Raw genomic sequence first — 16,838 nt, 5'->3', positions numbered from 1 at the left:
GCAGGGCTCATGTTTTTACAGAGGTACTAAATGGTGTTATGGAAAGATTAAGAACTTTGTTACCAGATGGAACTGAATTCAAATCCTGGACCTGTTAGTTAACAGATGTTTGACCTTAGTCAAGCTACTTGAACTTTTGTAGCCTCATTTTTGACACTGGTAAAAGGGGGTTAATAAATCGATTTTATAAAATGGCAAAGTAGATGCACTGGGGTAATTGCCTTGTGAACCCTCCTCTTATACTGTCTACCTATGGTAAACTCAATCATTATAATGTTCCATAGCTTTTGGAACTGCTGATCATTCCCTTTCTTTTGAATTTCTCTGCTCCTGACTTCCTCAACACACTCTCCTAGAGTTCTCATTTGGGAGGGGAGGGGAAAGGAGGGGAGAGGAGACAAAACCACCACTTGTGGAGTTGTGGTGCAAGAGTATCCATAAGTATATAAAAAGGCAATTGAAATATTTCTCCCTTTCTGTAAGAGATCAGATTTACTTAACATACTTCAACCAAAAGAACACATTACAGCCTGAATGCCAAAGCAGATATGAGAATCTAGTTTCTCTATTAAATCAGAGAGTAGATTCACAACAAATGTAAGACAATTCTACTCTTTTCACTCAAATTGTTTTGTTTTGGATATTTTTTGTCTAAAAATTATGTTCTTATATTAATAATTAGCTTATTATTTTAAATGAGTGAATACATATTTTAAATTTTTCTCAGTTTTAGTTTTTAATATGGTTAATATTGGTTGATATGATCCACATAAACAAAAATTCTCATTAGATCCTAAAAGTAATTTTTAAAAGTGTACAAGTGTCCTGAAACTAAAACTGTGAGTCCTTCAAGACTTTAAAGTTTGAGGATTCCTTTAAAAAGAAATTAACTGTGTCTCACTTTATCTTTTATATCTCAAGCACTTAGCACATTATATACACTGTAATTATTTATGGATAAAGAAATGATTTCAATTTTTCTCTGCTATGTAATCTCTATTAGAACACCCATTACATAGCAGTGCACTTTGTCTCTTTATAAACTGACCTACTCCCTAAATGAGTCTCTCCAGACAAGAGCTGTCTTTTCTATCTTTGGATCAACCGTGTCTGAAACAATACCAAGTACATAATAGGAAGAGCAGTGAATGAATAAATTCTGTGATTTTTGGTAAATATGTAAGGAAATCACTCACTATGATCAAAAACTGTTATATTCAAAATGATGGGTACTCGAAAGGTATTCTATTAAGAAGGCTTCTTTTTAAAAAGAAACAAGTTGCATCAAAGAACTAAGAAAGCTCTGACTTGTGGCGTTGAGATGCTCATGACTGAGGCCACCATGTGCTGAGAGTAGGAGCCAGGTGCCACTTAGAAAGAACAGGTCCTCCCAGAAGGGAGTGTGCTGACCAGTGCCGCCCAGACAAATCTCAGCCCAGGAACCACCAGGGTAAGCTTCTAGGGCAATCTAAGGGGCAGGTAAGGCAGATAGAGTTCTGTTGTCTGGCATAGAGTGGGCACTCCACAAAATATGTCTGGAATAAAAGACACCATAGAGGAGCCTTTCTACCATGACCAGGTACCAAGTTGAAAGGCATTTTACCGCTAAAGTAGTGGTCTGCTTCCTCATAAAAAGCCAGAGCCAAAAGAGGTTCAGTGATTGCCTGTAAATGTCAAGGCTAAAGGAATGGTTCCAGTAGAATTACAAAGAAATTAATCTTTTTGCTTAAATATTTATTTTAAATAATCAAGATGATATTTAAGTTAGGTAACTGATTGTGGGCCTTTTTCACAGTTTCCTTCAAAATAGTATATTTCCTTATACTTTATATGAACATAGTGAATGGTATTAAGTTTATCCTATTAATGAAGATTTCTATCTTGCTAAACATAACTGATCTTGTGTTTTCAATTTACTATACCTGTTAGAGGCTTCGAGGTCAGAAGTTTTGATATCTACTTGTAAATGGTGTCACCTAAAGGCAGCTGTCAATGTCAGTGTTAAGCCCATAGCATATGTGATAAGGCTTCACAATTGATATATACACATACTATTATAAAGGGCTACCGGTACCATCTCATACTGGGTCTTAAGGCAGGTGATGGGAATACAAAGGAGAAAAAGATATGGCCCCAAAGCATCTCGAACTCTACTGGTTCTACCATTTGTGATAACTCTAACATTACAGGATCCATAGCTTTCATGAAAAGAAAAAATTCCATGCACTTTCTGAACATGATATATTAACCTAAAAATGAAATATGATCACAATTTTATGTATGTGGGGGTCATATTTTCAAGAACCAAAGGAGAAGGTTATTTAATAACATTTTAGGAATTCTTTGTAGAGGAACTGACCATTAATTAGGCTCTCACTTTTCTATATAAATGTGGGTTTCTATACACAGGGAGACACTGCCCATTCACAGGAAATATGTTCCAGATTGCTTTGAATCCAATGGTTATTTTGCCAATGATGGATAAAAATAAAACTTTATTTCCCAAACAAATTTCTGTCACCAACTGTCCATATTTCTCAACCAAATTCTCCCCTTGCAATGCTTTTAACAATTATTCTAGCTGAATACAGAGGAAAGTAATACTTTCTTAGAAGCTAACAACTTTTAATTAATGATACACCTACCTTCTAGATCTAAATGTCTCTAAATCAGAATTGTTAAAATCTTACCCTTCTAAAAAGAGTTTGGGGTCTTAGCTCAAAAGATCCATGGAAGCCAGCAACAGTGAGCCAAAATGGCCAGGACTCCCAGGGTGGCATTGAGTTAGATGTGCTCACAGGTAAACACACCTCTAAAATACATCAGAGGAATTTTTTAAGCTCTCTATATAAACATTCAAGCAATAGGAAGCATCCTGTTACTTTAACAGAGGAAAGGAGGATTTTTATTAAAGACTTTACCATTTGCGATTCCTCAGCACCTATCTGGAATCTATGCTCTGCTTGTATCTGAGGTGTTTCTGCTTGCATAGATGATGTTTTGAGGTACAATTTTCCCATTAGAGAAATATCCTTAAGGAGAAAAGGAAACAAAATGATGCCAATTTTTAAAATCTCTGAGGTGCATCATTCATTATACTAAAATGCTATATGTCTCTATTTCTCATTTCATGTAGTAAATGAGAAACAGAGACATATAAGCTAGTCAATCACCTGCAGTAAATACATACAGCAAAAAAAATAAATAAATAAAAGCAGGGTGCAGTGGCTCACACCTGTAATCCCAGTACTTTTGGAGGCCAAGTTGGGTGAATCACCTGAGGTGAGGAATTTGAGACAAGCCCGACCAACATAGTGAAACCCCATCTCTACTAAAAATACATTCCTGCTAGCAGCATACAAGGATTTCAGTTTCTCTGCATCCTTGTCAAGTCTTGTTATTTTCTGTTTTTTTTTTTTAAATTATAATCATCCTAGTGGGTAGAAAATGGCATTCTCATTGTGATTTTGATTTGTGTTTCCCTGATTATTTGTGTTGGTCATCTTTTCATGTGCTTATTAGCTTTTGAATATCTTTCTTGGAGAAATGTCAAAAATACTTTGCCCACTTTTTAAATACATAGAAATAAAAATTTGTTGTCTATCTGTGATTATATTCTCACTTATAGTGGGGTGGCCAGGACACTTACAACTTGTAGGAAGAGGAAGGAAGGGAGTGAAATTCTTAAGCTGAATAATCAGCATATTTCCTTTGAAGCTTCCTTCTGTTGTTATTTTCTACTTTAAAATGGTGCAGCCACTGTGGAAAAGTTTGTTGGTTCCTCAAAACTTACATACTATTACCAATCAACCCATCAATTCCCCTTTTAGAAGTATGCCCAAAAAAAATTGAAAAAAGCTATTTCAATAGATATTTGTACAATGATATTATCGCAGCACTATTCACAATAGTCAAAATGTGGAAACAAGCCAAATGTCCATTCATGGATGAATGGATAAACAAATTTGGTATATCCATACAGTGGAATACCATCCAACCAACAAAGTACTGATGTACGCCACATGTTGGATGAATCTTGAAAACATTATACTAATTGAAAGAAGCCAGATACCACAGGTCATAAATTGTTTGATTCAATTTATACGAAACATCTAGAATAGGAAAATCTATGGAGAAGAAAGCCAATTTGTTGTTGAGGATGGGGAATGGGGAATGACTGTTTAATGTGTACGGAATATCCTTTTGGAAAGATGGAACAGTTTTGAAACTAAATGAAGGTGATGGCTGCTCAACATTGTAAATGTTGATGCCACTTACAGCAACATTTGATGTAATTGTGCACTGTAAGATGATTAATTTTACATTATGTGAATTCATCCCAGTGTAAAAAAAAGTAATTGGATGTGATGAGCACTTGAAAATAGTAGGTGCACAACAAATGCAATTTCCCTGCTCCTTAGACATTTTTAATTAATATAGCCATAAAATTTATTTGTGATAGTTAATATGTTGCCCAATGACACACAGGTTTATTTTTGCTTGCCTATACTCTAGTAAAGCCAGAGAAATAAACTTCACACTTTTCATGTTAAAAAAGATGTGCAATACAAAAAAATGTTTTATTTACAACAATAATTTTGTTAGTGCTGGATCTAAAGTTTAATCACAAAGAAACACAAATGGATGTATAGGTAACAGGTGAGATTTTAAAAAATGCACTTTATTCAACATTAGGAAATCCACTAATTCATAATTAAAGTATAAAAACATACAATGATCTTCATGGTACTCTCAAGTGAAAATCACATGGTAGTCTAAGGTGGAATGATAAAGTGGTTGAGCACACATGCTATGCTTTTGGTTTCAAATCTTGACTTCAGTTGGCTTAGGACATTCTCAAGCAAATTATTCAATCTCTCAATTTTGTAAAATGGGAATAATAATAGCACATACATCATATGCTTATTATGAGGATTAAATGATACAATACATGCAAACAGAAAATATCTTATACATAATAATAGTTATTATTCCCATTAAAATAAAAAAGCAAAATAAGGATGTCTATTGCTACCATCATAATTTGACACCATACTGGAAATTCTAGATATGAAACAGAAAAGAACATAATTATAAGAAATGAATTAACCACATAACTGTTACTTGAAGAGGCTATGATTATATACCTAAAATTCCCAAAATAATCTGTAGAGTTATTCAGATGGAAAATCAATTTATCGAAACCAAATTCAGAAATTTAGAAAATAAGAAAAAGAACAAAATTATGAAAGCAACAAAAATTATAAACTACCAAAATAGTGCCTTAGGAAACATGAGGAAAACAAAAAAAAAAATTGACTGAGACATAAAAATTGACTTTTTAATGTCAATTTTTAATACACAACTAGTATTTTATTTAACATGTATTAATTCTACCTTGTCTCCCTAAGTTGTAAACTGTAACTAGTAGTATACTTCTACACCCTTACAGAGTCTGTCAAAGTGTTCAACAAATTTTTTAACTCCATACATAATTGAAAATTTATAAACCTGTAAGCAGTCCAGCTTCACAATCCTGGATGCATTTTTTTATGTGTTTCATAGAGCTGTTTCTACCAATGGCATGTAACAGAATCCAAAATGTCTGAGCTAGAAGGGCCTTAAAGGATCAGTAAAACCCAAAGGATGCCCAAATTTTTCCAGATGCTGAAACCAAAGCTTTGAGGCTTAAAGGGTGCTGTGAAGTATTCAAAACAAACAGAGTACATGGTCTTTCCCCTAAACTGCTTCAAGCAGATAGATAGCAACAGAAGCGGCAGTGTTCCTGTGGTCTGTAAGGCAGGCCCAGTATTTTCTCAATCACCATTAAAGGAAGGGGTAGAGAGACCAGCTGCCCTCTACCCTTTGTCATGTAATCCAGGTTCTCCCCAAATGGCACCGGCCCAAATAGCATGGGCCAAAACAGTGTTTCTAAAATATACTCCTTATGTTCATCAGCACTTAATCAAGCTGCATTGCCTTTAAATAACTTACTATAAAGTTTAAGCTTTAGAAAGAAGGAAAGAAAAGGCATCGTATGGCCCTAAATGTATGTATTGCCCACGCAGGCTACTTTCTTGAGAAACTGTACTGATCTGCATTGACTTTCTCTTGCTTCCTGCAGGCAAAACCCCAACGGCAGTGGTCTCTGGAATCCTCCTTACAGGCACAAGAATATATCAGGGCTGCCTGACATCCATTCTTTCCCATTGTGACCTTTTACATTAAATATATATATGATTGGTCTGGATGACTGGACCCTGTATTCCACAGACCTGTCAGTTCTAAAAATATTATTTAAAAATGAACAACAAAAAAAGGAATCTGAATGGCTGCCACATAAATTTAAATATCAAAATTTCTATGGGCATTATCTAAAACTAAATGTATATAGCACCTTTCCCACAAAGTCCCAACAGAACATAGTCCATTACTTAAACCTGTTCAAAAAGTACAATAGTTCCAGAAACAGAAAATTATTTCAAGTAAAATTTTCCACTTTTTAATATTACTTCTCTGATAGCTACTCTACACAAGAAAACCACAGTGCTTTTAGAAAAAGAAAATGAGGCTTCTTCTAGATCCTCCCATTTTAACTACTTGTCTCTGTACTTTCTAGAACAGCAAATGCTACTGGACATCACTTTCCCAGCTGTGTCTAGTCAAGGTACTGAGCTATGTTTTCTCCTCCCCCATGATTAAGTATTTGTTTTCCATCTGGCTCTACCATCTTTATATGTCCTAATTAAAAAGGCCAAGTAGATTAACATGCCAATATTTCAACACAAAATATCACAACTACATATTTATGTACTCCATACTAGGTGAAAAAGCAACAAAAATCATTCCAGTCATTAAACACCCTATGTTAAAAGAATTTAAAGTTCATATACAAATAAAAGTACTGACAACTCTTTTTAAGACATTTTAATTTCAAGCTATTCATCTGTAAAGTATGTAATACTAAAATGCGCTTGACCTTTCTTCGTAAAAAGGAAATTAATGGCAATTTCTCTCCTGTGGAAATCCCAATTGCCTGAATTACTGATACTTTAGAAACAGACTTTTTAAAATGCTGTATGTAATTTTATGCAAGTTGACTATATATCTTGGACTTAATAAATTATAGCCTCATTTTGTTATTTGCTAGTTTAAAATAAATTGTTTAATAATAGATGTGTTTTTAGAGGAAATGCTGTCACTTGGAATTAACTTTCCAATGATATAATCTTCTATAACCTACTCATAATATGCTATATGTACTCTGTAATTTCCCTAAAAAGAATGAACTACCACTACGCTATGGTATTAAACCAAAATATTGGGAAAATAAACACTAACTGCTGCTTATGGATAACACTGAAACTACATGTTATGCATATAATATTTTACTTTTTCATATGTATAAACTGCATTTCTTAGGTGTTTTAATGTTTTAAATATATTTACATTTTAAAAATTATTTAGTTTTGTTTTCTGTTTTATAACTGTAGTGAGAATGATGTTTTGAAACAAAGTTTTTGGTTATTATATATATATATAATATATATATGTATACTGGTTACATATGTATACTGGGTCCTATCACTTTTCAGCAAAATACAAAATCTTTTAGAAATTCAGTATAAATAGGTTATAATACCCATATTCTTTATTCCCTTATTGAGAAATAATGTACATGCCATAAAGTTTACCCTTAAAATATACAATTCAGTGGTTTTAGTAATATTTACAAAATGGTACAATCATCATCACTTTCTAATTCCAGAATATTTTCATCACCCCAAAAAGAAATCCTAAATCCATTAGCAGTTACATCCCATTCTTCCCTTCCTCCAGCCCCTGGCAAACAAAATAATCTTTTTGTCTGTATGGATTTGTCTGTTCTGGACATTTCATATACCTAGAATCAAACAATATGTGGCTTTTTTTTTTTTAATCTGGCTTCTTTCATTTAGCTTAACATTTTCAAGGTTCATCTATGCTGTATCATGTATCAGTACTCTATTTCTTTTTATGGCAAATTATATACCATATTTTGTTTATCCTTTCATTAATTATGGGCATTTGGCTTATTTCTACTTTTTGGCCATTATAAACAACACTGCTATGAAAAAAAGGAAAAATGAGGTATTCATGAAAATCTTGTTTAAATCAGGTCGTCTAAAACAGATGCAATGCAATCAGAAAAATATTGCCAGAATATGATAATGCCTATGGTTGGGCAATGCACCATTCTTTATTCCTTGACATTCATATTAGAAAAGACAACAGAAGGTCCAAACTTTTCGTTTCAGAAGGCTATGAAGAAATTTAAATTAACATACCTGACTCTAGGTTATGGCATCTGCTATGTCAGTTATGTCAAATTCATCCCTTTGAATTATGTACCAACTGTTTAGTGAGTTATGATGTGCTATGCAAGCAAGCGGCACTGTGCCACAGCCCTCCAGGACTCAGAATCCAAGAGAAATACAAGTCAAGATTCTCTCCCTCAAGAAGTTTCAGTTAGTTAGAGAGATGAAAACAGCAGACTAGGAATAATGTTTTTCAAAATGCAAAGCAGTATATTTAATCAAGCATAATTATTATGCACAGGCTCCAAGTTCAATAGAAATCTAATTTATTTAGAGAGATGAGGATAAGGGTATAAATATCAGAGAATGTTCCAGTTTTAGTTATGCTAGTGAAAAATAAATGTGGTTCTGGGTCAAGGGATAGAGGGAGGGGGAATGTAGTTCTTATCTCATATTTTAATATAAGAGCACCTGAAAATAATTATGCATCTATATCAATGAATTTTGAAAGTTCGTATGCCTCTTTTGTTTATGTAGTCAATAGTATTTCATAAAACTAAAATTCCCAAGACACACACTGAGTGTATTAGTCTGTTTTTACACTGCTATAAAGAACTGCCCAAAATTAGGTAATTTATAAAGAAAAGAGGTTTAATTGACTCACAGTTCTGCATTGCTGGGGAGGTATCAGGAAACTCACAGTCACGGTGGAAGGTGAAAAAGGCACCTTCTTCACAAGGCAGCAGGACAGTGTAAACACACAGGAAAAACTGCCATTTATAAAATCATCAGATCTCATAAGAATTCACTCACTATCATGAGAACAGAATAAGGGAACCACCCCCGCAATCCAATCACTTCCCTTCCTCAATACATGGGGATTACTGGACACTCCCTCAACACATGGGGATTACAATTCAAGATGAGATTTCGGTGGAGACACAGAGCCTAACCATATCACTGAGGAAATACAAAAACATATTTGCTATGTCTTCTCAAATGACACTACATCTCAAAAACAGTTTTTGCTGTTCTTGAATCAAATAATAAATTTCATTATTTTCTTAAATGTTTTCCATTGTAAAACCATTCAAAATGTTAACTAATATAAAACTCAACAAATTAATACACAGTTCGCCTATCCTGATGTTCAACAAAAACATTTGTAGTACCACTTGCAGGTCTTATTTCAAAAAGGCTCTAGTAAGCATTGTCCAAGATGATCCCCAATGATTCCCTCCTCAAGGTATTGAAAGGCGTCTGGATTCACAGAATAAGTAGAGGAAGGACCAAATAAGTCACAGAACCCAGAAGCAGGAGGCATCATAACAGTCTTTTAGCAATAATAAACTTTCCAAGGTTCCTCATTACCCAATGGCCTGGAATGAATCCTTATCATCCCTTTCATAAACAGATATGGTATATTCAGGAAATGTTAAAATTCAGTTGATGGCTGGCATGGTAAAGTGCATTAATGGTCTCAATTCTTCACCTCTCACTCTATCCATACCTTTTGCTATATGATTTTGCATTTTTTATCCATCAAGAGGCAAAGTTTATTTTCCTGCCTCCTGACTCTGAATGTATCAATTTGTCTCTCAATTTATCCATTTTATTGCTTCAGCCAGTAAAATGAGGCAAAAGTAATGATGTGCCAATTCCTACCCTAGGACTCAAGAGTTTACAGGTTGCTCTCTTGAACTTCTGCTGTTACTATGAGAAGTGTGTGCCTAGTCAAACCATTGGTTCCAGGGGGATAAAAGTGCATAGATGTCCCTGGTCTAGATGTACAACATGAAACAGAGCTAACCAACCTAAAGTCTCCAACCAGAATAGAACCCAGCCTAGATTAACTGACTCCAGCCAATCCACAAAGGTGAGAGCTATAATAATATTGTTTAGTACTAAGCCCTTAGTTTTGAGAGTTTGTCACACAGCATTAACTGTCTGATACAACTGGTGAATAAATTAGAAGGCAAAAAAAAATAAGGCTAGTAAGGTCAAATTATGAAGAACCCTTTATGCTATCTATTCCTGCAGTTAGTAGCTATCTAGCCAAACTTTTAGTGAGAAAATAAATTAATACTAGTGTCTGGTGAATAAGCTTTAGTATGGGTACAAACTGAAAGTTGGTCCTGGAGACACTATAGGGATCCAAGTGAAAGCTGATAAGAGCCTAACCTAAGCCACAGACAGTGGAAATAAGAATATCTGCTTAAAAATAACCCTTATTCTCATTCTTCATCTTTAAAAGGTATTCTTACAGATCAAAATAAAAGATTAATGAAAATAACCCTAAAATTTTTGAAATATAGGGAGCCCTGACTTGATTCCAAATGGGATTCAAACATTTTTGGGCATGTCTGACAAAGTCCGATGGACAGACTTTCCAAAATCTCATTTACATGAGTAATGGAGAGTCACTTGGGAAAACATCCCAACAAATGAAGAAGTTAGCTTGATGAGCAGAGCCCTGTATGAAAACCTTGGTCTTCTGGGAACAGATGCAGTTCTGTCTCTCAGATCTGTTCCCAGCTCCACCCCAGTGAGACTCATATCTGATTCTTAGTATTAATGTCCTGGACAGGGGGTGGGGAACCAAAAAATGAGAACATGGGTACTATAAGTGAACTATGAAAGAACTAATTAACTTAAAACTGTCCCACTAAGACATGAAGAGGAGTCCTCCTCCCCTAACCTAATCTCCCTGTCCCAAGCAGGGTTGACTTACCTAGTAGGCACAGTAGGTAGAGTGTCTACGGTCCATGGTATTTTAAGGACCCACAAAAATGTTTTGTTTTTAATTTATTTTAAAAGAAAAAGAAAACAGTGTGATTTATAAAAGTGAAAGTTTCTTTCTTGTAAATTCATTTAAGCTCTTTGTAGGCTCTGGATATTAGACTTTTGTCAGATGGTTAGATTACAAAAATTTTCTCTGATTTTGTTCACTCTGATGATAGTTTCTTTTTCTGTGCAATAGCTATTTCATTTAATTTAGAACCCATTTGTCAATTTTTGCTTTTGTTGCAATTGCCTTTGGCAGTTTTATCATGAAATCTTTGCCCACACCTATGTCCTGATGGTACTGCCTAGATTTTCTTCTAGGGTCCTTATACTTTAGTGTTTTACATTTAAGCCTCTAATCCATTTTGAGTTAGTTTTCATATATGGTGTGAGGAAATAATCCAGTTTCAATTTTCTACATATGGATAGCCAGCTCTCCCAGCATCATTTATTAAATAGGGAGTCCCTTCCCCATTGCTTTTTGTTGTCAGCTTTGTCAAAGACTGACAGTTGTAGGTGTGATGTTTCATTTCTGAATTCTCTATTCTGTTCTATTGGTCTATGTGTCTGTTCTTATACCAATACCATGCTGTTGTGGTTACTATAGCCTTGAGTATAGTTTGAAATTGGGTAATGTTGTGCCTCTAGCCTTATTCTTTTTGCTTAGGATTGCCTTGGCTATATGGGTTCCTTTTTGGTTCTACATAAACGTTAAAAAGTATTTTCTAATTCTGTGAATAATTTCAATGATAGTTTAATGGGAATAGCATTAAATCTATAAGTTACTTTGAGCAGTACAGTCATTTTCACAATATTGATTCTTCCTATCCATGAGCATGGAATGTTTCTCCATTTGTTTTTGTCATCTCTTATTTTCTTGGGTGGTAGTTTGTAGTTCTCCTTGAAAAGGTCCTTCACTTCCCTTGTTAGCTGTATTACTGGGTATTTACTCCTTTTATAGCAATTGTGAATGGGAGTTCATTCACAATTTGGCTCTCTGCTTGCCTGTTGTTGGTGTACAAGAATGCTAGCAATTTTTGCACACTGATCTTGTATCTTGAGAATTTGCTGAAGGTGCTTATCAACTTAAGAAGCTTTTGGGCTGAGACAATGGTTTTTTTTTTAAGTAAGTGATGATTTGGAAACATGACCTCCTAATCACATAAACCTCATATTAACTTTCATCATAACAGTGTTTGACTTTTCAAAGACAGCCAACTGTGACATAGCACCAATGTTTTCTCAAAACTTTTGTCTATGATAACACCCTAAACCTCATGTCTGAAGTAACTGACATAACTAATAAAGTAAAAAGTTTAAATCTGATGATATTAGTAGGATAATTGAAGATAAGCATTTCAAATTAACTCATAAATCTTGATAATTTATCATAATAATGTTTTTTGAAAAAAGTAAATGTAACTGTGCAATACAATGATTGATTACAATTTTGTGAGACAAAACACCCAAATTTTAGAGTGAAAGCACAGATATATGCTCAAAAGCATCATTTGAGTTTCCATAATCATGTTATTTTGCATAATTTCAAAAGTGAAGGTGAAATAAAGGCTTTTTCAGTGTATCTAGAAAAAACCATAATCTCAACCCAAAAGCTCCTTCAGCTGACAACTTCAGCAAAGTTTCAGGATACATAATTAATGTACAAAAGTCCCTAGCATTCCTTATACACAAACAATAGCCATGCCAAAAACTAAGCCAGGAATGCAATTGCCACAAAAAGAATAAAATATCTAGAAATACAGAAATACAGCTAACTAGGGAGGTGATAGATCTCAACAGTGAAAATTACAAAACACTGCTGAAAGAAATCAGAAATGACAAAAACAAATGGAAAAGCATTCCATGCTCATGGATAAAAAGAATCAATATTATTGAAATGGCCATACTGCCCAAAGCAATTTACAGATTCAATGCTATTCCTATCAAACTCAACAAACTGACACAAGAACAGAAAATGAAACACCGCATATTCTCACTCATAGGTGGGTGATGAAAAATGAGAACACATGGACACAGAATGGGGAGTACTAAACACTGGGGTCTATTGGGGGGAAAAGGGGAGGGCCAGTGGGAGGGGGAGGTGGGGAGGGATAGCCTGGGGAGAAATGCCAAATGTGGGTGAAGGGGAGAAGAAAAGCAAAGCACACTGCCATGTGTGTACCTACGCAACTGTCTTGCATGCTCTGCTCATGTACCCCAAAACCTATAATCCAATAAAAAATTAAAAAAAAAAAAAAAAAAAAAGAACTGGGGAAAAACTATTTTAAAATCCACATGGAACCAAAACAGAGCCCAATAGCCAAGGCAATCCTAAGCAAAAAGAGAAAAGCTATAGGCATCACACTACCTAACTTCAAACTATATTATAGGGATACAGTAAACAAAATTGCACAGTACTGACACAAAAACAGGCACATATACTAATGAAACAGAAGAGAGAGCCCAGAAATATGGCTACACATCTACAACCATCTGATCCTCAACAAAGCTGACAACAAGAAGCAATGGGGAAAGGACTCCCTATTCAATAAATAGTGCTGGGAGAACTGGCTAGCCATATGGAGAAGATTGAAGCTGAACCCCTTTCTCACCAATCCTATTGGAAGTTCTGGCTGGGGCAATCAGGCAAGAGATCAAAATAAAATATATTCAAATAGGAAGGGAGGACGTCGAATTATCTTTGTAGATGACATGATCCTATATCTAGGAAACCCCATCCTCTAAGCCCAGAAGATTCTTAAGGTCATAAGCAACTTCAGCAAAGTCTCAGGATACAAAATCAGTGTGCAAAAACTGGTACCATTCCTATATACCAATAACAGGCAAGCAGAGAACCAAATCATGAATGAACTCCCATTCACAACTGCTACAAAGAGAATACCTAAAAATACAGCTAATGAGGGAAGTGAAGGACTCTTCAAGGAGAACTACAAACCACTGCTCAAGGAAACCAGAAAGGATACAAGCAAATAAAAAACATTTTATGCTTAAAGATAGGAAGAATTAATATGAAAATGGCCATACTGCCTTAATGCTCTTCCCCTTAAACTACCATTGACATTCTTCACAGAATTAGATCAAACTATTTTAAAGTTCATATGTTAACAAAAAAGAGCCCATATAGCCAAGACAATTCTAAGGAAAAATAACAAAGCTGGAGGCATCATGCTACCAGACTTCAAACTATACTATAAGGCCACAGTTACCAAAACAGCATGGTACTGGTACAAAAACAGACACATAGACCAATGGAACAGAATAGAGAACTCAGAAATAACATAGCACATCTACAACCATGTGATCTTCAGCAAACCTTAACAAAAACAAGAAATAATGGGAAAAGGATTCTCTATTTAATAAACGGTGCTGGGTGAACTGGCTATCCATTTGCAGAAAATTGAAACTGGACTCCTTCCTCACACCTTATACAAAAATTAACTCAAGATGAATTAAAGACTTAAATGTAAAATACCAAACTATAAAGACCCTAGAAGAGAAGCTAGGCAATACCATTCAGGACATAGGCATGGGCAAAGATTTTATGAAAAAAAAAAATCAAAAGCAATTGTAACAAGAGTAAAAATTGACAAATGGGATCTAATTAAACTAAAAAGTTTAGGCACACCAAAGAAACTGTCATCAGAGTGAACAAGCAACCTACAGAGTGGGAGAACATTTTTGCAACCTATCCATTTGACAAAGGTCTAATATCCAGAATCTACAAGGGAACTCAAGTAAATTTACAAGAAAAAAAAATTTTTAAGTGGGCAAAGGACATGAACAGGCTCTTCTCAAAAGAAGACATTCATGCAGCCAGTGAATATACAAAAAAGTTTCAGCATCACTGATCACTAGAGAAATGCAAATCAAAATCACAATGAGATATCATCTCATGTCAGTAAGAACTGTCATTATTAAAAAGTCAAGAAACAACAGATGCTGGCATGGCTGTGGAGAAATAGGAATGTTTTATGCTGTTTGTGGGAGTGTAAATTAGTTCAACCATCTAACAGGTGGCAATTTCTCAAATATCTAAACCCAGAAATACCATTTGACCCAGCAATCCCATTACAGGATATATGCCCAAAGGAATATAAATCATTCTACAATAAAGACACATGAATGCAAATGTTCATTGCAACACTATTCACAATAGCAAAGACATGGAATCAACATAAATACCTATCAATGATAGACTGAATAAAGAAAATGTGGTACATACACCATGAAATACTATGCAGCCATAAAAAGAATAAGAACATGTCCTTTGCAGGGACATGGGTGAAGCTGGAAGCCATTGTCCTCGGCAAACTAACACAGGAACTGAAAGCCAAACATTGCATCTTGTCACTTAAAAATGGGAGGTGTACAATGAGAACACATGGACACAGAGAGGGGAACAACAGACACTGGGGCCTGCCCACGAGCGGAGTGTGGGGGAGAGCATTTGGAAAAATAGCTAATATATGCTGAGCTTAGTACCTAGGTGATGGGTTGATAGGTGCAGCAAACAACCACAGCACACATTTACCTATGTAACAAACCTGCACATACTGCACAAGTACCCCAGAACAACCAAAAATAAAAATTCTTAAAGAAACAAAAAACCCTGAAAGACAACCATCCTAGACATAGGAATGGGCAAAGATCTCTTGACAACAATGCCAAAAGCAATTGCAACCAAAACAAAAATTGACAAACAGGATTTAATTAAACCTATAAGCTTCTGCACGACACATGAAATTATCAACAGAGTGAACAGACAACCTACAGAATGGGAGAAAATTTTTGCAAACTATGTATCTGGCAAAGGTCTAATGTCCGGCGTCTATAAGGAACTTAAACAAATTTACAAGAAAAAGCAAACAACTCCATTAAAAAGTGGACAAAGGACATAAACAGACACTTCTCAAAAGAAGACATAGATGCAGCCAAAGAGCATAAGAAAAGAAGTTCAATATCACTAATTATTAGAGAAATGCAAATCAAAGCCACAATAAGATACTATCTCACACCAGTCAGAATGGCTACTATTAAAAAGACAAAAACAACAACAACAACAACAAAAAACCAAAAAACAGGTGCTGAAGAGGTTGCAGTATAAAAGGAACACATATACACTGTTGGCAAAAGTATAAATCAGTTCAACCATTGTGGAAAGCAGTGTGGCAATTCCTAAAGAGCTAAAAATAGAACTACCATTCAACCCAGCAATCCCATTTAGGTTGTTATATGCCCAGAGGAATATAAATTATGAAGATACATGCACACAAATATTCATTGCAGCACTATTCACATAGCAAAGACGTGGAATCAACCTAAATGCCTATCAATGGTAGCGTGAATTATGAAAATGTGGTACACATACACCATGAAATATTATGCAGCCATAAAAAAACAAGATCATGTATTTTGTGGGAACATGGATGGAGCTGGAAGCCATTATCCTTAGCAAACAAATGCAGAAAGAGAAAACCAAATACCACATATTCTCACTTGTAAGTGGGACTAAATTACACAAAGAAAGGGACTCATGGACACAAAGAAGGAAACAACAGATATTGGGGACTACTTGAGGGTGAAGGGTGGGAAAAGGGAGAGGAGCAGAAAAAATAACTATTGAGTACTAGGCTTAGTAAATGGATGATGAAACAATCTGTACAACAAACCCCCATGATGCAAATTTATCTATAGAACAAACCTGCACATGTACCCCTGAACCTAAGATTAAAAAGT

The 16,838-nt window shown here is 35.0% G+C and overlaps 1 protein-coding gene across 13 annotated transcripts in view; it reads right to left on the bottom strand.

The window, feature by feature from the left end:
- Nucleotides 1-16,838, bottom strand: part of TTC6 (tetratricopeptide repeat domain 6) — a 229,610-nt gene that overhangs the window by 164,718 nt on the left and 48,054 nt on the right. For 9 of the 13 annotated variants that reach the window (XR_013521159.1, XM_035260381.2, XM_035260383.3 and 6 more), the window contains one exon: nt 2,922-3,032. The exons of the other annotated variants lie outside the window; for them this stretch is intronic. Coding sequence is in view for 8 of the 9 variants with exons in the window: in XM_054240616.2 (XP_054096591.1) it covers nt 2,922-3,032 (111 nt within the window). In the remaining variant the exon portion in view is untranslated. The remainder of the gene's footprint in view (nt 1-2,921; nt 3,033-16,838) is intronic. 13 annotated transcript variants of the gene reach the window in all.

Source organism: Callithrix jacchus, chromosome 8 (assembly GCF_049354715.1).
Source record: "Callithrix jacchus isolate 240 chromosome 8, calJac240_pri, whole genome shotgun sequence".
Taxonomy (NCBI): domain Eukaryota; kingdom Metazoa; phylum Chordata; class Mammalia; order Primates; family Cebidae; genus Callithrix; species Callithrix jacchus.
Note: the sequence above shows the minus strand (reverse complement) of the source record. Positions and strands in the feature narration are given on the sequence as shown.